Source organism: Gossypium hirsutum, chromosome A07 (assembly GCF_007990345.1).
Source record: "Gossypium hirsutum isolate 1008001.06 chromosome A07, Gossypium_hirsutum_v2.1, whole genome shotgun sequence".
NCBI lineage: Eukaryota > Viridiplantae > Streptophyta > Magnoliopsida > Malvales > Malvaceae > Gossypium > Gossypium hirsutum.
The window spans coordinates 19,685,041-19,709,850 of record NC_053430.1 but is presented as its reverse complement, the minus strand read 5'-3'; the positions used below and the strand labels follow the sequence as shown (position 1 = coordinate 19,709,850).

The following is a 24,810-nucleotide window of genomic DNA, read 5'->3' as shown; positions in this document are numbered from 1 at the left end:
GGCCAAATGAGGGGAAAGTATGGGGTATTAGGTTTTTTGCCTTAATTGTGGCTTGAAGAAATGGCCAATTGCCATTCAATTTCCTGCCATTTTGAAATAAATTGAGACGGTGGTGTTTAAGGGTGGGGACCACGTGTTGACCTATGCCATGCCTCAATTTGTGCATTTGTATGTCAAATGGGAAATTTCCACGATTAATCCCTCGCTTTTTGCACCAAATTTCAGCAGACCCCATTGGCATCCATGTGTTTTATTTTAATTTTTCCCCAAAAATTTGTACACGATTTCATTTTAGTTCGCTCCAAGGTGTTGCGTTTCGGGGGGTCTGGATTATTTTCATTTAGTCCCTGCGCATTCGCACTTGTTACATGCTGACCCCTTTGTCATTTTGGTAGTTGTTTCCATTTATACTTTGTCCCTCTTGTTTTAATTCTCTTTTAATTGAGTTCCTCCTCTTTATTTATTCATTTTATGGCTTATTATCATTTTTTTAAGATGCATTCAATATTTTTTTATCCTTGTTTACTTATTTTTCTTTATATATTTTAATGATTTGATTTCGTTTTTTTTACATACACTACTGTATATACATATATACTTTATATTAAAGTTATTTTTCTTTATTTCATATATATATATTAACCTTATATTATTTATACATATGGCTTCTTTTTTTAAGTTTATTCTTATATTTTATTATGTAGTTCAACGTAATATATCTCTTAAATTATTATCATACATATGTACATATTTATAGATACTCATTTTTAATTTTTATATATATTACTAAATCCATGTATTTTATACATGTAGTCCTCCTTACAATTAAGCATGTTTTTTTAAGTATTGTGTAATTTATAATAAAATTAATAAAACAAGTTTTTAGCGGCGTTTGAATAAAAAACGCCACTAAAGAGCGAGCATTAGCGGCACTTTTTAAAAACGCCGCTAATGCTTGATCTTTAGCGGTGTTTTTTAAAAAACGCCGCAAAAAAATTAACACAATGCTGTGAGCCTTTGGTGGCTTTAGCGGCGCTTTTTTAAAAACGCCGCTAAAGATCGAGTATTAGCGGCATTTTTTTAAAAACACCGCAATATGTACACCTTTAGCGACGCTTTTTAGAAAACACCGCAAATTAATTTTGTAGAACGCCATCGTTTTGTATTGAGAATTTAGTGGCTTTAGCGGCACTTTTTAAAATTGCCACTAAAGATCGAGTATTAGTGGCGCTTTTTTAAGAAATGCCGCTATAAGTACACCTTTAGCGGCGCTTTTTAAAAAAGCCGCTAATGCTGATCTTTAGCGGCGTTTTTTGAAAAATGCCACAAATATGAAAAAAATTAAAATACTATTATTTAAAATAATTTTAAAAATTTTTGGTATATAACTAATTATTTTTTAATTTATATGTTAAATATTTTCTTATATAATTGTAAAAGAGATAGTATTAATTTTAAAATATTATTAATTTTAAAATATTGAATTAATTATCATTATAGTTTAGGGTTTATGGTATATGGTTAAGGGTTTAATGTTTATGAGTTACTATTGTAAGGTTTATGGATTATGGGTTTAGGGATTATGGTTTATGGTTTATGGGTTAAAGGTTGTGTTTAAGTTTTAAGGGATTGGGGTTTAAGGTTTAGGGGTTAAGGTTTATTCTTTTCCGATCTAATCTCCATTTCATTAGAGATATTTCTTCCTAACTAAAATATAACTATTTTGCTAGAATTCGATGTGGAATGATTTTAGTTTTTGTATTTCATTTTTATTTATCCATATCAATGATTTGTTACTGAAGCTCATTACTGAAGCTGATTTGACAGACAACTATCAATGGAGAATTTAGGAAGCTCATTACTGAAGCTGATGGCTATCAACCACATTTAATAGCTCCTGAACAAGGATATCAACGTTTGATTGAATCTATTTTAGTTACTATCAGAGGTCCAGCTGAGGCTGCTGTTGATGCGGTATGAAAGTAAATTTTAGAAAAAATGGTATATCTGTCATATTCAATTTTGCATACCAAGGTCATCTGGTTTTCTTTTTCTTTCAGCATCAGTTCAGTTGTGATTCTTAAAAAACATTTTTTTTTCTTTCAAGTATCAAGATTCTTGCAATCCTCTTCTATTTAGTTGTCTTACATACTTGCTATCCTCTTCTATTTAGTTGCCTTACATAAAAAATGTTGATAATTTTTAATTGCTATTAAGGTCTTGGTTTACTAGGGATCATGTTGGTCATAGAGTGATACTTCAAATTGGATTGATTTCATTTGTTACATTTTTCAGACTCATTCCATTCTGAAGGATCTGGTTCACAAGGCTACGAGTGAAACTCCAGTATGTTCCCATCTTTGCTTATATTGTTCATGCATCAAAGAAATTTTGCCTGCTATTTTTCTATCTTGATTTTTTATATTGAACATTGAACAAGACTTGGATGGGGCATTTTCATCATTACATGAGCAAAGTTATTTTTTGACTTATATAATACCATTATAACAGCCATGAGCTGGAATTACATGTGATATTAGTAATTTGTACCAGCCTTTTACAGGCCAATTATCATTGCAATTATGAGTAGGAAGATAACTATAGATGAATTTAGTGGAGAGGAGAAAAACATAGCTGTCTTTAAGATCATATGTAAATGATTTTCTCTCTTTCTTTCTATCTGATCAGACGTCAGGGGATTTTCAAGGAAAAAACAGACCACCTGTATAATGCAGCCACTCAGGAGCGGGAAACTACTTTGAATCAGCTACTAATAGAGCTTGATGGGTTTGATACTGGCAAGGTGTTATATTTTCGGCTGCTACAAATCGTAGAGATTTGTTAGATCCTGCACTTCTCAGGCAAGGTCGTTTTGATCGCGAGGTTAATTTCCATCACTTGAATAGCAGATCTAATTAGGTAATATATCTCATCAATACAAAAATATAGTCGAATCACTTTATCACCCATCACTTGATCTAATTAGTTAATAGCAGATCTAATTAGTTAATTTCCATCACTTGAATAGCAAATTTTATTATATTACATTTTTTTAGTATTAAATTTTTCATGAAATTATAATAATTTAATAAAATCATTTTTTACTCATCGATTATCATAATGTATTTAGTTAAACAATCAGTAAATATTAAAATGATAACAAGTGTGGAGTCTGACATATTATCTTTTTATTGTAAAATATGCATATGTAAAATTAATAAACACTTCTCTATTTAATTAAAAAAATAAAAATAGTGGCCAAATAAATTACTATAAGGTAATACTCATGACTCTTAAAATATGTGAAAATAGAATAAATTATCTTTAAAAAGGCTACAGTCATCACACAAATAATTTATTGATTCAATATATTGAATATGATTGAAAATTTTGAATTAAGAAATCTGATAGATTATACAAATTTTTAAACACTCAAAATTATAATTACTAATTTGAAACTTTTGCTGTATTTTGCATGCAGTCTCGGGGATGCTTATCTATTTATTGTTTCTATATACAACCCTTGTACTGGCCTTCCTTTATTGGTTGCCAAGGAGGAAAAAGTTGGAATCCTAGTGCTGCACTTGCACAAAATAAGTTTTCAATCATATTTTCTATCCAACATCCATTCTTTGGTCGCAAAATGATTAAAATATATAATTTTTTTTTCAATCTAATGTTCTTCATTGATATTAGTATGTTCCACTTTTTCTTTCTTTCATTGTTGCAGACCCTTTTTCTATGGCACCATAAAAAGCAGTGGAAACTATTGTGAAAAACTTGAGAGATCAATATGAGAAGTGGCAGCCCAAGGTTTGAACACCATCTTATACCACGTCTCATTACAGGCTATTCCATCAAGTTTAGAATCTAATTCTTTCTATTAAACATGGCCTGGCTCACAGTAAGGTCGAAGTTGATCCTACAGTGGATGAAGTGAAGAAACTTTGTAATACATGTTGCAGATATGCCAAGTCAGAGAGTTTTATTTCATTACAATGGACATGGTGTTCCAAAGCCAATTGCAAATGGTGAAATCTGGCTGTTTAATAAGGTGTTCACTTGTTTAACTGTTAGGAATCAATTCTTGTTGCTTTTCTTTTGCTCTATTTGCCAATTTTTCTCCTTGCTAAGCCTGAACATTTCTTGTGCAGAGTTATACACAGTATATTCCCTTTCCTATCAGCAATCTTGATTCTTTGCTAAAAACACCTTTTATATATGTTTTTGATTGCTCTGCTGCAGGAATGGTTGTTTGTCTTCCTTCCCTAGCCTTATCTGCTGCAGGAATGGTTGTTAATGCCTTCATTGAGGTACTTGCTCACGTTCTATCCTCAATTTGTCACTAGTATATTTTCTGGCTGGTGCTATTCAAATAGACATCATTGTCTTCCTTCTCTAGCCTTATTTGATTTTCTTTTTTTCTTTATTTGAATTTGATTGATAGCTTCTTGACTGTGGCACTTCTAACTACCCTGGATCTTCAAGAGACTGCATTCTTCTTGCTGCGTGTGAAGCACATGAGACTCTTCCTCAAAGTGCTGAATTTCCTGCCTATGTGTTTACTTCTTGTTTTACTACACCTATCAAAATGACATTGAGATGGTAAAAGTTCTGTTTGACTTGTTTACATATCTAAATAATAGATTGTTTGAGGATAGGCCATGGATTTGGTGATATTTTTTATTTAAACTATGTAGGTTTTAGATGCAACGCCTGTACATGCAAAGGCACATGATTAATAACATGATCAATGACTTTTGTCGAAACAAACTCTAATTCTTGCATTATGGTGGCATTATTAAAAATTTATCTTTCCATCTCATAATTCAAAGAGATCAGATAATGTGCTTTGACATATGTGGCCTTGAGGGTCGTATAAGTGATTTCCTTATTGGCCTGACTTTGGCTTACAGGTGCATACTTTGGCTTTCTGTTCCGGTGTTTTGGATTCTCTGGCGGTTGAATTGAAAGCATCAAAGGAATTCTCTAAGTTATATGCAGGCATTGCAATACTTTGGCTTCACATAAGCTTGAACCAGCCCTCTGTTGTATATTGTTTCTTCTTCTTTTTTTTTTTATCTTTTTCCTTTGATTAATGAGAGGTGATGAAGAATTGGCATTATTTTCTCACGAGGATAAATTTTGTTTTAGAAATTGTAATACTTTGTGTGTTTGTGTGTGTTATTTTTTATGTATTAAATTACATATTGAATCAATGTTATATATTAAATTTAAATTCATTAATTTTTATATTTAGTTTTGAAGTTTAAATTTTAATGGAAAATTTAATTTAATTAATATTTTTTATTTATCCTTAAAAGTATGGAGTTTAAATTTCAAATTTCAAGAATTAAACATAATATAATATTTAAAATAGAAATAAATATTATTTAATTAAAATAAAATAATTTTTTAAAAGGTTATGATTTTTAGCGGCGTTTGTGGGAAAAGCGCCGCTAAAGATCATGACTTTTAGCGGCGTTTTTTTCATAAACGCCACAAAATGTTAGCGGCGTTTTTTGCAGCGTTTGTAAAAGCTGTTTTGCTGTATTGTTTCCTACTTACGACACTCTTTTTTTTTGCTACATGAGTTATCAAATATTTTCTTTATGCATGTATATGGAATAATTTTAGAAACCTCTTTTTTTGTAATTACAAAATTGTTATTTTTGGATGCTCCTTTGTATTAAATTACTTAGTGTTTTATATAGTCCTTTATTTAAACGTTTTGATATAAAGGCATGTATATACTTTTAGACTAACTTAAAGCTTTTTATTAATCTAATGATTATTTTCAAAGCTATCTATATGTACATATGTTTTATGAACGTATTTTGTGTATTATGTTTTGCCATATGTCTTCATTATTCTTTTTTTATATTAGACATATTATTTAAATCGTCATGTAGTTTGTCAACTTTGAAATGTATTTGTGTTTAAAAAAATTTTACATGCAACTTGATTCAAATTTTCATTCTTTAATATCCATTTCAAAATTATATATATATCCCTATTTTTTATTCAAGCTTGTCAACCTATATATATCTCTAGCTTATTAATCTTATACCATTTTGATTTCTACATTTCATTTGCTTCGCGCGTATCTTGTTTGACAATTCGGGAATCATGCCCTATCGTGCTGGGTTGTGATTTCTCGTTTGTTCAAAATAATCGAACGTTCCTTTAAGTTTTCACTCATGTTTTTTTAAGAAAACCCTTTAAAGCAAATGCGATGTTCGATGTTTGGCAATTCGAGAATCGTGCCCTATCGTGCTGGGTTGCGCTTTTTCATTTATTCAAAAAGATCGAAGATCCCTTTGGAATTTCGCTCACGGTTTCTAAAAACTCTTGAAAACGGAAGAAATGTTCGATGTTTGGCAATTCGGGGAATAGTGCCCTATCGTGCTGGGTTGCAATCCCCAGTTTGTTCAAAATAATCGAATGTCTCTTTGAAATTTCACTCGTATTTTCTAAGATGAGGCAATGATCAATGTTTGGAAATTTGAGGAATCGTGCCTTACTGTGCTGGGTTTCGGTTTTCCGTTGGACTAAATAGTGAGCATCCTTTTGTGATTTTCAAATTATAAATTTTCGGACGTCGAAACAAGAAGATTTTTAGTAACTGACTCGGGTTATTCAAATGTTATTAAAAAAAAACCCCATTTCAAAAACATTTTTAATTTTAGACATAAGGACAGTATTTAATCGATTTGGTACCAATTTTGGGCATAGTGAGGGTGCTAATCCTTCCTCATGCGTAACTGACTCCTGAACCCGTTTTCTCATATTTTCGTAGACCAGAATCGTTGTTTTAGTAAACCAAAAATGTTTTATTAAAATAACCAAATTCTTAGGTGATCCGATCGCACCAAAACAAAAGGATCGGTGGCGACTCCATGCATTTGTTTTTCAAAAGTCGATTCCCCTGTATTTTCATTAAATTTAAAAATTTTAAAATATTTGAAAAAGGGGTGGTTTCGACAGCTTGGCGACTCCACTAGGGACTTGAGAGTCGAGCCATAAAAATCGATTATTTACTGTCCTTTTGTCAAAAACCGAAAATGTATTTTAAAAATCATGTATCTTTCGATTGCATTTGATTGTATGATTGTTTTGGTGCGGGTCTTGTAGAATAGTACTGCATGACCACTATGGTCACGCCTTCTAGGTGGGAGTAAGAAACTACGCTTTCGTGAGGTTTTCACCTCCGCATGGGCTAGTGGATTGCTTCCGGGGTACATCCGTACCTATGATTTTGTGAGATTTTCGTCTCCGCATGGTCATAGGGAAATGTATCCCCCCGAACCGAACTCGATCTATATGCGCCTATAATGGGTGAGGATTGAGGAATCTGCTGGTTCGGGTACCTTATCCCTAGAACCGAGCCACATATAGAGAGACCTAGGAACTTACCCTGGGTAGAGCCACTTCGAATCCCTAGTGATCACCCGATTAGGTACTTTGTCGTTTGTTTATTTCTGTACTAACGTGTTTTGTTTTTGTTTGTTCATGACTGCATTGCATTACATCATCACAAAAATGAGGTGTTGATTCGTATTAAATTGCTAAATAGAATAATTTGTCATAAGAAAACGAATTTCTTAATAACGCGGGTTACAGTACGGTTGTCCGAATTTGGTCCAAGTGAACACGACAGAAGAAGGCTAACAGTTCGTGGAGGAAAACAAGACTTTACCTAAGGATTCAAACCGATAAAGATTATCCAAAAGCCATCGCATCTCGAATTTCTTAAAGGAGCCAATCAACATCGCGAGGATAGTAATTCGTGGGTTAGATCAAGCAAAAAGGATCTAGTAGAGGCATGCATTGGAAGCTTGCGAGATTTGACTTTCACGAAGAAAGGGGATTAGTGCCTTCGCCTGGAATACGAAAGCAAAGTCGTATACATAATCCGTTTTATGAAAAAGAATTTATTTTATAGAAAAGTTGTTCTAGGGGAATTGAATTCAAAATCAACATATTCCTTTCCTTTGAATTCATCCCATGCATTTGCATTGCATTGCATTGCATCATTTGCATTAGAATTTCTCGAAACGACCCTAATCAGGTAAAATCATTTCAGAACTGACAAAAGATATGGACCAAAGGTTGGAAAGAATGGAGCAAAGGCAAATGCAGATGCAAGAGCAGTTGATCGAGATTCAACAAGATATGTGTGAAATGCTAGAACTCCAAAGAAATATGATGGGCCAGTTAACCCAGTTACTGGCTGGAGGATTTGAAAAAAGAAGCGGCCCAGTGGTAAATAGTGAGGATGATATTGAAGAAATCATCTACTCCGCAGGCTTTACCCCAATAAGTTTTCTGACCCAATCAGACTCGCAAGGGGTACCCGTTGTTATCGGACACCAACATCAGACGGATACATCAGTACTGTTGAACTCCCCGATGGGTTCAGGTTTTAACCCAGAAAATGATCGAGCCAAACCAGTTATTCTGGCAGACATGAAGAAAAAGGGAGAGTGGACTCTAAAGGCCCCAAAGAAGAAGGAAAAGAGAGCAAGTAATGCGAGTAGGTATAACAAGGGTCATTCGGAGCCGATTATAGCAGGCCGACCAAGGTCAATAACAACCAGCCACCAGGCCTCCTCAAGGCAAGAACCCAATCGAAGACCGAACTAAAAAAACCCCAATACACGCCCATTCCAATCACATACGGAGAGTTGTACCATGTTCTGTTCGACACACATGTTATATCCCTTTTTTACATAAAACCTATACAACCCTCGTACCCTAAATGGTATGACACAAGCAGCCAATGTGAATACCATGCGGGAATTACGGGGCATTCCATCGAGAACTGTACCGCTTTTAAAAAGCTAATCGAAAGATTGATTAAATTGGGTATTGTGAAATTTGATGGTCCCTCTGGAGCAGGAAATCAGTTATCCAACCTTTCTGTTAAAGAGGTGGAGGTTATGAGTTCCGTGCTGGATTGGGGCCTGAGATTTAAGGGTGTATCCAGCTCGGAACTCTAATGCTAGGCCTGGTATTGGGGAACCCGAACATCAACGACGTATCAGAAGAGGGAACTTGGGAGTAGACTTTTCCAAGCTTCTGCCCTTACGTACTTAGGGTGTTTTAAACAATGGGACTGTGAAAAAGGATCTTTTATTTTTAGAGCTAATCTAGAGTAATGTTCAAAACAAGCTTGTTGCTTTAAGCCTAGAAGCAACAAGAATCCTTTTGTGAAATAGGCTTATATCCAAAATCTTTATTTCAATGAAATACATGTTTGAGTAAATATTCTTTTATTCTTTCCATTTTATACTGTACAAATGACTATTCTTAGATTCTTTCATTCGTGATCATACCATACAAATAATCATTCATAGAATCATTTATTCTTTGAAATATGCCTTCGTACCTATAACAGGTCTCCAGAAATCGATGACGTGAGCGACGCTGTTACTAATTTTGAGTCTCTTTTTGAGCAAGATATGTGTCTAGAGGGATCTCAGGACCTTGAAGATGACAGAGATTGTGACTTATTTCCTGATTTGTTAAGGATGGTAGAACAAGATGAAAAAACTGATCCTACTTTACGAAGGGTCAATGGACATTGTGAACAAGGGGCAAAGATTGAAACCTGAGTCACCACAGGGACAAAATGAATTGTCTTTGAGTTACTTCAAGAAATTCAAAGATGTTTTCACTTGATCATGTCGAGATATATTTGAGATGTTAATATCTGAGGATGATACAAAATGTCTATACAGTGCTAGAAGGACACATGTTAAAGGTTTCATGGTAGCCACGCTAATCATGAGGTTTGGGTATTGTTGATCCACCATGTAAGGGGATTGCATTGGTTAAAGCCATATTCATTTCTTCACAGATTTTCTCTATATGAGGCAAGGATGTTATTAGGCCATTCTCATCAATTCATCTCAGTAGTCATTGATTACTTCACGAAGGGGGGGTGAGGGTCACTTCTTATGTCAATAATTACAAGATCAATAGTCGTTAGATTTCAAAAAAAAAAGGAGGGGGTTGCTGACAAGTAATGTCAGAAAGGATCACTTTCAAATACAAGTGCACAATGTCAAAGTTTGCAGCTTGTTCAAAGATCAGACACTATATCACAGTGCAGTAAAGATATCCAAAAAGAAAGACAAAAGTTCAAAAATTGAAAAGCAAAAAAGGAAAATCAAACAATAGAACAAAAGTCATAGTGAAAAATGACTGAGTCTTGTAAATATTGGCATAAAGAAGTTATCATTTACCCTCTATATTTTTCGAACGTCGGCCAGAACCTTCATCGGGGTAATACATTGTTCGTCTGCTTAATGGGATAGAAACGATTTTGAAAGCAAGATTTCTTTTGGCCAAGTCTTAGCTGAAATTGGATTAGGCAGAATAGATCTAACCCCGATATGATCAGTTGAATTTGAAGAAAGGAGGTTGAAAGCCATATGACACAGCTCAATGTACCAGAAATGAATGACGCAAGCTTACATCAGAAAAATTCTTCCTAGAGGATTCCATGAGGGATACCTAGCATTGAAAAGTTCCTTTTACACAAAAGAACTTCCAAGGAAAGTGAGAGGCCACGGCGAAAACCCTCAAATGATGCTTTGAGATCAACAAAAAAAAAGAGAAAAGAAAAGAAAAGAAAGAAATAAAGAAGAAAAAGAAAAAGAAGAAAAGAAAAGAAAAGGAGAGGCCAAGGCGAAAACCTGCAAAGGGTGCCTTGAGACCAAAGGGGATTTTGAGTTGAAAACCCGAAAAAGGCGGCTCAAATTTAAATTAAGGTGGGGCACACAGTAGTCTTGCTATGTCTGAATTAACAATGAAGAGGTATGCTACATCTTGGGGCATTGACAAAGTACCCCGGATCCCTAAACACATATTGAGCTCAGAAAGGTCCTCAAGGAGTTGGTATAGAGAAGCTCAAGCAGCGATATCTGAGACACCTAGTTTCCATTTTGCTCATTTTGAATTTGTTATCTTTGATTGCCTTATTCTTTTTAAGATAGGTCCCAATAAACTTCCTTCTTATTGCATCGTTATCTTTGATTAACTTATTCATGTTGAGTTAATTGCCTTTTATTGCATTTGCAATTTTTTATTAATCTATTTATTTCGAGCTACCCCCTAATCAATTCCCTTCTTGACCATTGTTTTGATCATTTTCAAGCATTTTGCATTGAAATAACGATTAATGGACTAATAATACCTTCGTAAAAGGGGTTCTGCATATTACTCTAGAAGCTTCTAAATAGTATAGGAACCCGAAACAAGACCATCATTTAGAACTGACCAAGCCTAAGGTTTGAAAATTGTTCTAAATTACGACTATCTCTTTGAATTTTCTGTCAAATATATCAGTTGAATGAAAAGGCAAGATACTTCGTCAGTGACACAACCTCGACAAACGACGTGCAATGTCAACCTAAATGTAAAAGGGGGTCATTCTCGAGAAAAGAAGAAATGACACTCTGCCTTCATGCAAATATCGAGCATATACAATGGGTCAGTACACCAAGGGAATGGTGTAACAAGATCAAATTGATTGAAGATGAAAAAAATCCTATACCCTGAGTTGCAGTGGGTTGGATAAGCAAAAAACTCCATAAAATTTGAGTGGGGCAAGGTTGTCGAGCAGATGAGATTGTTTCTTTGAGTTTTCTAGCTAAACAAAATGACAGAATAATACGTCGGCAATAAAACCTCGGTGAACGACGAGTAATATCAAATCAAGCATTAAAAATAACATTTTGCATTCATACAAACGTCATTCATACACATCTACCTAGGAGCATTTGGCTCATTCGAGTCATGGCATCCTAATCATTAGGCATGAACTCATACGCATTATACAGGTTAAGTCCTTCAAGGGACAATGAAGATCAGTATGCCTTAATCCCCTAAACAGTAGGGTAACAGGCTAAAGCATAGCAGATCTGACATTCCTTTAAGTAGATAACAGATTTGGCGTCTCTGTAGCGGCGGAGAGTAGATCGAAGATAACAGATTTTGCGTCTCTGTAGCGGTGGAGAGCAGATCGAAGATAACAGATTTAGCGGTGGAGAGCAGATCGAAGATAACAGATTTGGCGTCTCTGTAGTGGCGGAGAGCAGATCGAAGATAACAGATTTGGCGTCTCTGTAGTGGCGGAGAGCAGATCGAAGATAGTAGATTTGGCGTCTCTGTAGTGGAGGAGAGCAAATCGAAGATAATAGATTTGGTGTCTCTATAGTGGCGGAGAGCAAGTCGAAGATAGCAAATTTGGCGTATCTGTAGTGGCAGAGAGCAGACGTCTCTGTAGTGGCAGAGAGCAGATCAAAGATAATAGATTTGGCGTCTCCATAGTGGCGGAGAGCAGATCGAAGATAGTAGATTTGGCGTCTCTGTAGTGGCAGAGAGCAGATCGAAAATAACAAATTTGGCGTCTCTGTAGTGGCGGAGAGCAGATCGAAGATAATAGATTTGGCGTCTCTGTAGTGGCGGAGAGTAGATCGAAGATAATAGATTTGGCGTCTCTATAGTGGCAGAGAGTAGATCGAAGATAGCAGATTTGGCGTCTCTGTAGTGGCAGAGAGCAGATTGAAGATAATAGATTTGGCGTCTCTGTAGTGGCGGAGAGCAGATCGAAGATAGCAGATTTGGCGTCTCTGTAGCGGCAGAGAGCAGATCGAAGATAACAGATTTGGCGTTTCCGTAGCGACGAAAAGCAGATCGAAGACAACAGATTTGGTGTTTCTGTAGCGGCAGAAAGCAGGTCGAAGATAACAGATTTGGCGTCTCTGTAGCGGCGGAGAGTAGATCGAAGAAGCATGATTTGGCATCTCTGTAGCAGCGGAGAGTAGATCGAAGATAGCATGATTTGGCATCTCTATATTAGGCAGGGAGCAGATCAAAGACATAGCTGATTTGGCTTTCACGTGTTTACGTTGAAGCAAATCCAAGTAGATTTGACGTCTCTGTATTGTTAGAGGGCAGATCGAAGATAGCAGATTTGGCATCTCTGTGTTGACAGAGAGTAGATCGAAGATGGTGAATCTAGGCTTCCTGATATTGCAGCGAAGCAGATTTAAGCCACCATCCTAGCTCCCTAAAATTGTGGTGGAGTAGGCCAAAGATTGTAGATCTCGTCTTCAGTGGAGCAGGTCAAAGCCACTCGAAGAAAAGAAGCACCAAAGAAATCATGATTCCGTGAGACCAGACAGATTTGGCCCATTTTAAAGTCTTTGCTCCATTCCCATTCCACGACAATGAGTAAAGAGGGGCAGCTGTAATGGGTCAAATCTGCCCGGGCCCAACAACCAAACCAAAATTACAAAAAAAAATATAACAGTCCCTTAAATATTTAGAGTCCAGTTTTTACAGGCCCAAAAATCAAAGCTACCCGAACCCAATTAAATACATAACTCAAGACCCAATTAAAATCCATTAGCTAAAACCCTAGCCCAAAATACCCGTGGCCCAAATAGCCCAAAGCTAAAACAACTTCAGCTAAACAGAAACCTAGGGTTTCCCTAGTAGCCGCAACCCTCCAGCACGGCCACGTCAACGCCTCCACGACAACGATCCGTACGCCACAGCTGGCCCTGTACCTCCACACCTGCAAAGAAACAGACAAACACAACAGCAAGAACAGGCAAAAACAAAGCAAAAAAAAACAGCAGCAAAGAAAAAGAACGAAAAATGAAATTCTTTGTATTTTTCTTTTTATTTTCGGCTATATAAAAGCCTTATTTTCATTGTAAGAGGGGGGGAGATACTACATACTCATATTGAATAGAGAGTTCAAAAGCAATTTTTTTTGCGAAGGTGATTTTCGATTTAAATCTCTGTGTACTTTTTTTGTTTTTCATTCTTTTGGGTTCATAGTTTTAATGTTTGAAAGCAAATAAAAAGAGAAGAAAGAAGTTCTTACCTGGAAAATATGCCATAAATCTCCTTTTTGCTTTGTTTGAATCGAAGCCAAGAAGATATTTGAAGGGTGAAAGATCATTCCCCATTCTTGAATGTGTAGCTTAGTGTTTGAGGGGGGGAGAGAATCAGCCAAATGAGGGGAAAGTATGGGGTATTAGGTTTTCTGCCTTAATTGTGGCTTGAAGAAATGGCCAATTACCATTCAATTTCTTGCCATTTTGAAATAAATTGAGACGGTGGTGTTTAAGGGTGGGGACCACGTGTTGACCTATGCCATGACTCAATTTGTGCATTTGTATGTCAAATGGGAAATTTCCACGATTAATTCCTTGCTTTTTGCACCAAATTTCAGCAGACCCCATTGGCATCCATGTGTTTTATTTTAATTTTTCCCCAAAAATTTGTACACTATTTCATTTTAGTTCGCTCCAAGGTGTTGCGTTTCGGGGGGTCTGGATTATTTTCATTTAGTCCCTGCACATTCGCACTTGTTACATGCTGACCCCTTTGTCATTTTGGCAGTTGTTTCCATTTATACTTTGTCCCTCTTGTTTTAATTCTCTTTTAATTGAGTCCCTCCTCTTTATTTATTCATTTTATGGCTTATTATCATTTTTTTTAAGATGCATTCAATATTTTTTTTATCCTTGTTTACTTATTTTTCTTTATATATTTTAATGATTTGATTTCATTTTTTTTACATACACTACTGTATATACATATATACTTTATATTAAAGTTATTTTTCTTTATTTCATATATATATATATTAACCTTATATTATTTATACATATGGCTTCTTTTTTTAAGTTTATTCTTATATTTTATTATGTAGTTCAACGTAATATATCTCTTAAATTTTTATCATACATATGTACATATTTATTGATACTCATTTTTAATTTTTATATATATTACTAAATTCATGTATTTTATACATGTAGTCCTCCTTACAATTAAGCATGTTTTTTTTAAAACTATTGTGTAATTTATAATAAAATTAATCTAGCCCTATGCATATTATCATTTCTATGTAATTTTACATGTATTTTTTAAGAAAAATTATGTGTATATATATGTGTATATTAATATACTATTACTTGAATAGGTTTTCCTACTTACGACACTCTTTTTTTTGCTACATGAGTTATCAAATATTTTCTTTATGCATGTATATGGAATAATTTTAGAAACCTCTTTTTTTGTAATTACAAAATTGTTATTTTTGGATGCTCCTTTGAATTAAATTACTTAGTGTTTTATATAGTCCCTTATTTAAACGTTTTGATATAAAGGCATGTATATACTTTTTAGACTAACTTAAAGCTTTTTATTAATCTAATGATTATTTTCAAAGCTATCTATATGTACATGTGTTTTATGAACGTATTTTGTGTATTATGTTTTGCCATATGTCTTCATTATTCTTTTTTTATATTAGACATATTATTTAAATCGTCATGTAGTTTGTCAACTTTGAAATATATTTGTGTTTAAAAAAATTTTACATGCAACTTGATTCAAATTTTCATTCTTTAATATCCATTTCAAAAATATATATATCCCTATTTTTTATTCAAGCTTGTCAACCTATATATATCTCTAGCTTATTAATCTTATACCATTTTGATTTCTACATTTCATTTGCTTCGCGCGTATCTTGTTGTTTTTTTTTAATATCTTATGGCATGAATATATATAATCATTGCATGGTATTCGTCTTAATGATTTGTTAATTATTCTTCTTACGTGATTGAGATTTGGTTATGATTTTTAGATTAATTATATTTAATCGCTTATTTTCTTAGTCAATTAATATTCTCATTCATCAAGTATGGTATCTAATATGCGCCTATTACCTCATATCATCGTTTTCAACCTTGTTTTCGAAATGTGGTTTTTTTATAAAGTTCAAATCTTTATGATTAATTTCGTCTCATTTCAAAGAATGCATTAGTACGTTTTAAGCTAGTTTTATAAGTATTCATTTAAAAATTCTTTAAAACGAAGACGAGATTCGATATTTGGCAATTCGCGGAATAGTGTCCTAACGTGTTGGGTTGCAATTTCGCGTTTGTTCAAAATAATCGAATATCCCTTCAAAATTTCACTTGTGCCTTTTAAAAATTCTTTAAAACGAAGGCAAAGTTTGATATTTGGCAATTCGCGGAATCGCACCCTAACGTGTTGGGTTGCAATTTCTCGTTTGCTCAAAATAATCAAATATCCCTTTGAAATTTCACTAGGTCTTCTAAAAATCCTTTAAAACGAAGGCAATACTCGGTGTTTGACAATTTGGGAATCATGCCCTATCGTGCTGGGTTGTGATTTCTCATTTGTTCAAAATAATCGAACGTTCCTTTAAGTTTTCACTCATGTTTTTTTTAAGAAAAACCTTTAAAACAAATGCGATGTTCGATGTTTGGCAATTCGAGAATCGTGCCCTATCGTGCTGGGTTGCGCTTTTTCATTTGTTCAAAATGATCGAAGATCCCTTTGGAATTTCACTCACGTTTTCTAAAAACTCTTGAAAACGGAAGAAATGTTCAATGTTTGGCAATTCGGGGAATAGTGCCCTATCGTGCTGGGTTGCAATCCCCAGTTTGTTCAAAATAATTGAATGTCTTTTCGAAATTTCACTCGTATTTTCTAAGATGAGGCAATGATCAATGTTTGGAAATTCGAGGAATCGTGCCCTACTGTGCTGGGTTTTGGTTTTCCGTTGGACTAAATAGTGAGCATCCTTTTGTGATTTTCAAATTAAAAGTTTTCGGACGTCGAAACAAGAAGATTTTTAGTAACTGACTCGGGTTATTCAAATGTTATTAAAAAAAACCCCCCATTTCAAAAACATTTTTAATTTTAGACATAAGGACAGTATTTAATCGATTTGGTACCAATTTTGGGCGTAGTGAGGGTGCTAATCCTTCCTCATGCGTAACTGACTCCCGAACCCGTTTTCTCATATTTTCGTAGACCAGAATCGTTGTTTTACTAAACCAAAAATGTTTTATTAAAATAACCAAATTCTTAGGTGATCCGATCACACCAAAACAAAAGGATCGGTGGCGACTCCATGCATTTGTTTTTCAAAAGTCGATTCCCCCGTATTTTCGTTAAATTTAAAAATTTAAAAATATTTGAAAAAGGGGTGGTTTCGACAAATACAATAGACGGACCTCCACGGAACCTCGGATTGTCGAATCGCAGCAACAAGACCCTTCGATCTATCAGAGATAATAAAAATGTTGTCTTGCCTGACAACATGTCTCTGCAAGGTTCGAATGAAATACGTCCACGATTCGGAGTTCTCAGACTCCACGATGGAAAAAGCGATCGGTAGTATATTTCCGTTACTGTCTTGTGCAACCGTAATCAGAAGTATCTGCGTGTATTTTCCATAAAGCCATGTTCCATCAACTTGCACTAGCAGTTTGCAGTGGGGGAAGGCCTTAACATATAGATCGAAAGTTCAAAATAGTTGATGGAAAACTCTTCTCTCTAGTTCCAATTGTCCATTAAGGCCTCTATAAGGCTACATTTGCAAGTCCATGACAGTGCCTGGGATGTACTCCACCATTGTTGATATCCAACCCTGAAGTTCATTGTATGACTCATCCCAGTCGCCGTACAATTGTTGCATAGCCATTTGTTTCGCCGACCACGCTTTCTTGTACGACACTCTGTACTAAAATCAAGCTTGCATGTCTGCAATCAATGTTGACACAGGAATGATTGGGCTATCTTTCACGAGTGGCATGATGTAGTTGCAAATACTTTTGGCATTCAATTTTCAGTAGACATACGTGCGACAATACATGTATAACGCCCTTCTAATTTTCGTATTTGCCACTGTTGAGTCCTCTATATAAATGCAGTTCAAACTTGCCAACCATACCCATCGCCGGCTTTCTAAGATTCCCTAACATATAATGTCAGTGTAGATTTGACAACCTTGTAATCAATCGACAACTTCATGTTATATTGTTTGATGGCAAACATACAGTCCGCCTTGTTCTCGAACTTTTGCCCAACGAACAACTCCTCGAACTGTGAATTTACCGCCAATCTATGAGCAAGTACTATATCGGCGTGCTCAAGAAACTCAGATGCATACGTTGCATCTGGATCTATGTTCAACATGTCGCCCCTAGGTTTATTTTGTAAAATAATGCTACGACTCGGGTTACTAAATGAAAGGCCGTGAACATCTTTAACCTCCTGCGGGCCTTCATTATCGATACCTTCTGGAACCTCATCAACATCGGGGTCACTAAAATATTCAACATCTTGATCAGAATTTTCACCATTATTTGTCATTTCTCTGACATTTGCCTCTATGCTTATTATCTCTTTTGGATGTATTTGTAGACGGGGACCGGGGATAGGGTTGTTATACGAACTCCCTCCATAATTAAGATTTTTGGGTATCTGCGATGTCCCTTCACATTCTAATTGGTCTGTCCATCCAACATTAAGATCAAAGTCAAATTCACGATGTTGACTTATTGGACTAACATTCTCAACAGGGTTTAAGTCTGCTAACTCGACAAATAATTCAACTGGTTGGGGGTTCTCACTCCCAGTCGACCACCATATTTCCATCATAGTGCCCAAGACATCATCATCTAACAGCTGCATCTTACAAAATTTGAACGGATTTGTAGAGACTGGAAACTTGTAAAATAATTTGGACATCGTCCTTTCACAACGGATAGCTATTTTTGCACTGATCTTCCTTTTCATTTCTGCTAGCTTCACATTTTTTTTGAATCGCAAACCTACTTTTTGCCGATCTTGAAATACACAACCAATATCACCTTCTATAATTTCACCATAAAAAAGAACATACACCAAAAACACCTTATTATTCATCTTGAATAGATTTTTTGAACTCTCCTAGTGAACACAACAATTTCACCATTCTATATATGGTAGAGGACCAAGAGGTGGAGCCGTTCTTTATGGCTCCACCAAAATAAAATATTAAATATTAAAATTTTATATTAAAAAAATATAAAAAAGTACAATATAAAGTGATGGAGCCATTCTAAATAGCTCCACCAAATAAAATATTAATTTTTGAAATTTTAAATTTAATTTAAAAATGTTTGAATATCTTTAAAATTAATTTTAAAATTAATAATTTATAAAAATTATATTTAAAATTTAAAAAAATTTAAAATATTATAAAAAAATAAATTTGAAAGGTCATATCTTTAAAAATAATATATTTTAAATAATTTAAAAACCATAATTTAAAATATTATAAAACAAATTAAAAATATTTAAAATTTAAAATATACATTTAAAATATTATAAAACTAATAATAAATTTGAAAGGTCATATCTTTAAAATATTTAAATGTTTTATATTATTAAAAATATATTTAATATTTAAAAAATAATATTTAAAATTTAAAAAAAATAATTTCAAAAATATATATTTAAAATTTTAAAAAAATATATATTATAAAACATTTCAAATATATATTTCGAAATTTTTAAAATTAATAATAAAAAATAAATAAAATAAATAAGGATAAAGACAAAACTTAGAAAAATGGACCTATGGCATAAATCTCTAATTTGCTGCACCTAAAAAATGGACGTTGATGCATCCCGGCCGGTGCATATCAAGTTAATAAATAACGAATTATCAGACTCAACTTCTACCTGTCTGAAGCCTCTATTCTATGCTAGTACCAAGCCCTCTAGAAGTGCCTTCGCCTCTGACCGAAAAATTCTAGCAACATTTAGCCCTTTACTATATCCAAAAATCCAAACAACTTCATTTCCTCTTATCACACCACCTATGGGCGATTCAGCAGTCACAACACTCATAGAAACATTCCAATTTTGCTTGACCCACCCATCCTGTAGAGGGCACCAGGTAGCAGAGAGCTCATAATCCACAAATACATGCAGTTGTTGCACTTTGTGATTCGACAAGCTGGGATCCCGTGCTAGGCTGGTCACTATTACGTCCCTACTACTGTTATGACCCTCATTAAAGACTGGATCATTCCTATTCTTCGATACCTTCTAACACATAATAGCAAAAGCGAGCATTAGCTTGCATCATCAATCACATAATTATTCTCATTTTCTAAGTTGTGCAACAACCATTGTTGTAGGGGCAAAGTAAAGAAGACCACTAGTAACCGAAGTGGTACCACAACATTCTAAACATTCTTAACGAAACCACAATCACTTGTTGAAGTATAGAATGAACTTAGCAGAAATGACTTCTTTCTTTCTTCATTGAATAAGAGAGAGGTTCACTAACTTATTTAACACAAGTAGCCTATAACTGTTTCTTAACAACTAACTGACAAAACTAACAACTCTAGTATTCATAGCAGACTTTAACATCAATATTGTTTATGAAATACTCATAACATTCCCCGTGCTCTTCTGACTTTCTTTCTCCCTGAACTTAAGTTTCATATGGAGCAACCTGAAGCTGCCTCCTGAACTTGTTGAATAGCATTGCAGATAACGATTTTGTCAAAACATCAGCAACTTGATCTACACTGGACACATGACCAACTTGAAGCACACCCGCTGCTACTTTCTCCCTTACAAAGAATATGTCCAATTCTACATGCTTAAACTTCTAATGCATGACTGGATTGCTTGCTACAGCAACTGCAATTAAACTATCACATCAAACCAACGATTTCTTCTAAACCGGGACACTTAACTCAGCTAACAAATATTGAAGCCAGACCATTTCTGCAGTGACATTCGCCAGACTCTTGTATTCAGCTTCTGCTGTAGAACGGGATACAACCTGTTACTTTCGAGAGCTCTAGGAGATTGAATTTCTTCCAAGAAAAATACAATAGCCTGATGTTGACCTTCGATCATTAATATCAGACCCCCAGCTCGAATCTGAGTAACCTTTAAGGACAAACTTAGATGTTCGATGAAAATGTAGGCCATGATCTAATGTGCCTTGCAAATACTTCAAAATTCTCTTAACAACTTTAAATTGTGTATCTAAAGGTCTGTGCATAAACTGGCAGACTTTGCTGACTGAGAATACAACGTCCGGTCTACTGATTACCACATACTGGAGAGCCCCCACTATACTCCTAAAGAACCTCTCATCTTCAACTAAACTTCCCTCATGATCTGACAACCGATAAGTAGATACCATTGGTGTGGGAGAGCTGCTTGATTTTTCCATAGAAGCTTTCTTAAGTAGATCCAGGATATACTTCTTTTGATTGAAAAATAGCCCATTTGAGGTATAGTTGACTTGAATGCCTAGAAAATAGTTTAACTTCCCTAAATCCTTTAGAGAGAACTGATGATTAAGATACTTAACAAAGTGGTTTATAGCATTCGAATTAGAACCAGTGACTATGATGTCATCTACAGACACTAGAATGTACAATAATTGATTTGCAGACCCTTGTATAAAAAGAGAATTGTTTGCCTTCGATATTTCAAACTTACTAGTGAGAAGAAACTCTCTTAATTTGTGAAACCAAGCTCGAGGAGCTTGTTTTAGGCCATACAGAGCTTTCCTTAACCTGCATACCAGCTACTGGCCATTATCCCCTTGTCGTTCAAAACCTAATGGTTGCACCATGTATATTTCCTCACTTAAATCACCATTTAAGAACGCGCTATTGACATCTACCTACCTTAGAGACCAACCCAAGGACACTACTATTGCCAAGACCACCCTAATTGTTGTAGGCTTCACCATAGGGCTAAAAGTCTCATGAAAATCTATGCCAGCTTCTTGAAGATGGCCTTTCACCACTAATTGACCTTTATATCATGCTACCGAGCCATCAACATTCCTTTTTACCTTGAATATCCATTTGCACCCTACTGCCCTTCTGCCTGCAGGTAAGGTCATAAGGTCCCAAGTGTGATTCGCAAGCAAAGCTTGGTATTCAGCTTGTGCAGCAACTATCCATTCAAGACTCTGAAAAGCTTCTTGTATGGAAACTGGTTCCGTCTCAGTCACGACAGATGAGAACATTTTTGGTTTATAGATGCCACATTTAGATTTGGTCTACATGGGATGAGTATTCACAGTGGTCCTGATGGGAGGAAAAGAAGGCACACAATGTCCACCAGAGGATTTGAATGATGGATGGAAGGAAGCCAAATAACCAACAGGAGAATTTCTAGTAAAGTGAACTAATCTAAGGGTTGCCATAGAAGACGAGCTGGTAGGGCATACTGAGAGATCAACATAGGAGTGTAAAGGAATTGGCTCTGTAACGAGAGGAATATGAGACTGCTGATGAGGTTGCTTTATGAGGTCAATTGGATTTCTTGAAGAACAACCTTGATGAAATGGGAACTGAGTCTCATCAAAGACAATATGTCGAGACACAAACATGCGACCAGTGTCATCAAGGCACTTATAGCCTTTGTGATTCGACCCAAAACCAAGAAAAGAACAACACTTGGACCTAAATTGAAGCTTGTGTTGATTATATGACCGTAAGTAAGGAAAGCATGCACAGCCAAAGACTCGCAAATGAGACTAGTCAGGCATGACTTTATACAGTATCTCATAGGGACTGACGTCTTGGAGAACAGGTGTAGAGAGCCTGTTGATCACATGGACAGCATGAGAGAATGCGGAAGACCAGTATTCCAGAGGTATAGATGCTTGAGCCAGAAGGGTTAATCCCATGTCAACAACCTATCGGTGCCTCCGTTCAGCCACACCGTTTTGTTCTGAGGTATAAAGACATGTAATTCTGTGTTGAATGTAATGGCCTAAATTCAAGGTTATCGGAACAGTGGTTTCGTAACCACAAATCTGATTTAAAGAGAAATTTATTTCAATATTTTTGCATGAAAATTGATATGATAGGAAAATCGTATGAAAATATTGATAGAAAAATTTTACCGATTTAGTGGTTAGTTAGAAAAAGAAATTATTGAAGAAATTGGGTAAAAACAAGGTATCGAGACTTCTATCTTGTAAAACCGAGTCGAAAATAATTTTATAAATATTTATGAAATGTTATTAATGTGGTATTAAAATTTCGTTAGGAAATTTTAATGTTTGGGTTGTCAATTAAATGAAAAGAACTAAATTGTAATAGGTGTAAAAGTTGCTAGAATGATCAAATAGTTTAAGAGTCTAATGGGAAAGGATTTAAAAGGAATTAGACCCAAAAGTTATTTGGGCTGGACGGAAAGGGTATGAAATCAGCAGAAAAATTGATAAATTAAGGGTAAAATTGGAATATTGCAAAATTAACTAAATAAAGCTAGGACTAAATAGGAAATATCTAGATTTCTCTTCATTTCTCTTCAATTCCAGCAGCTAAAAACGCCATATGAGGGTTATCTAAGCTGGTATTTCATAATTTTTGCACCAAGTGAGTTAATCCTTGCCTTTTTCTTGTAATTTTTGTGTTTCTAAGACTTTTGCAACTAGGTCCTACTATTAAATTCATTAGTTTTTGATTTCATGGATGAAATTGAAAGTCACCATGATTGAGTTCTGTAAGTTTATGATGAAATAGAATGATATTAAAGCTTTAATTTGTTTATGAGATGATTTTATTAGGTAATTTCAATAGAAATTGATTTTTAGGACCTAATTGTGAAAATGCTTGGAATTCAAGTCTATTTCTGAAATTATGATTCCTAAAGGTTGTAAAATAGTTTAAGGTGATAGAATAAAATATTAATTGAGAAAAATCAGTTCAATTGAGAGGCTAATTGAGTAGGGATGAAATTATCATTTATTAAAAGCTTAGGGGAAAAATGGTAATAAACAGCTTGCACAAAAACAGTTTGGACAGCAGCAGTAGACTAACTTTGAAAAATCACCATAAATTGTATAAATCTAATTAGAAGATTAAAAAATTATGAAATTAAAGCTTATTGAGTCTAGTTTCTCATAGAAAAAATAGTGTAAGCAATGGATTTGTAAATTTTGAGATATAATTAATTTTGTGAGACAAGGTCAGAATGAATTAGGGTTCCCCTGTTCTGACTTTGAAAAATCATAAAAAATTTAAGAAAAACAATTAGGGGCTTAAATTTATATGTCTATAATCCTTAATGAGTCTATTTTTAAGAGAAATAAACGAGAACATCATTTGAATTCTGTATGAAGAGATAATTAATTTTTAGTGAAGAAGAGTTAGAACTGTCAACAGCAGAACAGGGGTGACTTTAAAGAATAAACTGTACTGATTGGCTAAACCAAAACTTACAAAAATTTTATGGTAAGAAGATATGTGAGTCTAGTTTCATGTAAAATTATCAGATACTAATTTGGAGTTCTTTAGCTCAAGATAAAAATAGTTTAGTGACTATGAATCAAGTAGACAGCTTTGAATGAACTATAAATAATAGTTGAATTATAGAGAATGTTGCATATTTGAATTCTGTATGAAGAGATAATTAATTTTTAGTGAAGAAGGGTTAGAACTGTCAACAGCAGAACAGGGGTGACTTTAAAGAATAAACTGTACTGATTGGCTAAACCAAAACTTATAAAAATTTTATGGTAAGAAGATATGTGAGTCTAGTTTCATGTAAAATTATCATATACTAATTTGGAGTTCTGTAGCTCAAGATAAAAATAATTTAGTGACTATGACTCAAGTAGACAGCTTTGAATGAACTATAAATAATAGTTGAATTATAGAGAATGTTGCATATTTGAATTCTGTATGAAGAGATAATTAATTTTTAGTGAAGAAGGGTTAGAACTGTCAACAGCAGAACAGGGGTGACTTTAAAGAATAAACTGTACTAATTGGCAAAACCAAAACTTATAAAAATTTTATGGTAAGAATATATGTGAGTCTAGTTTCATGTAAAATTATCAGATACTAATTTGGAGTTCTGTAGCTCAAGATAAAAATAATTTAGTGACTATGACTCAAGTAGACAGCTTTG

General features: G+C 34.5%; 1 protein-coding gene across 9 annotated transcripts; it reads left to right on the top strand.

Moving 5' to 3' along the window:
• Nucleotides 1-1,817: 1,817 nt before the first annotated feature.
• LOC107953298 (regulatory-associated protein of TOR 1) lies at nucleotides 1,818-5,243 on the top strand. 9 transcript variants are annotated; one of them, XM_016888552.2, is made up of 9 exons: nucleotides 1,819-1,974; nucleotides 2,296-2,346; nucleotides 2,689-2,919; nucleotides 3,731-3,813; nucleotides 3,906-4,054; nucleotides 4,155-4,165; nucleotides 4,246-4,313; nucleotides 4,448-4,605; nucleotides 4,917-5,243. In XM_016888552.2, exons 5-9 carry the CDS (start codon nucleotides 3,957-3,959, stop codon nucleotides 4,969-4,971), a joined length of 390 nt encoding a protein of 129 aa, XP_016744041.2. In that variant the 5' UTR covers nucleotides 1,819-1,974; nucleotides 2,296-2,346; nucleotides 2,689-2,919; nucleotides 3,731-3,813; nucleotides 3,906-3,956; the 3' UTR covers nucleotides 4,972-5,243. The 9 variants fall into 9 exon arrangements, 4 of the variants coding, with proteins under 4 accessions (XP_016744041.2, XP_016744045.2, XP_016744042.2 ...); XM_016888556.2 differs by having other exon boundaries at nucleotides 1,825-1,974; nucleotides 3,966-4,054; XR_005930478.1 differs by lacking the exon at nucleotides 4,155-4,165 and having other exon boundaries at nucleotides 1,818-1,974; nucleotides 3,482-3,813.
• The last annotated feature ends 19,567 nt before the right edge of the window (nucleotides 5,244-24,810 follow it).

Coding starts and splice junctions, on each gene's coding strand:
- LOC107953298 (XM_016888552.2), top strand. CDS start 3,957: ATGTTGCAGATATGCCAAGTCAGAGAGTTTTATTTCATTACAATGGAC. Junction 4,314..4,447: donor TTGTTAATGCCTTCATTGAG/GTACTTGCTCAC, acceptor TTTGATTGATAG/CTTCTTGACTGTGGCACTTC. Junction 4,606..4,916: donor ATCAAAATGACATTGAGATG/GTAAAAGTTCTG, acceptor TTTGGCTTACAG/GTGCATACTTTGGCTTTCTG.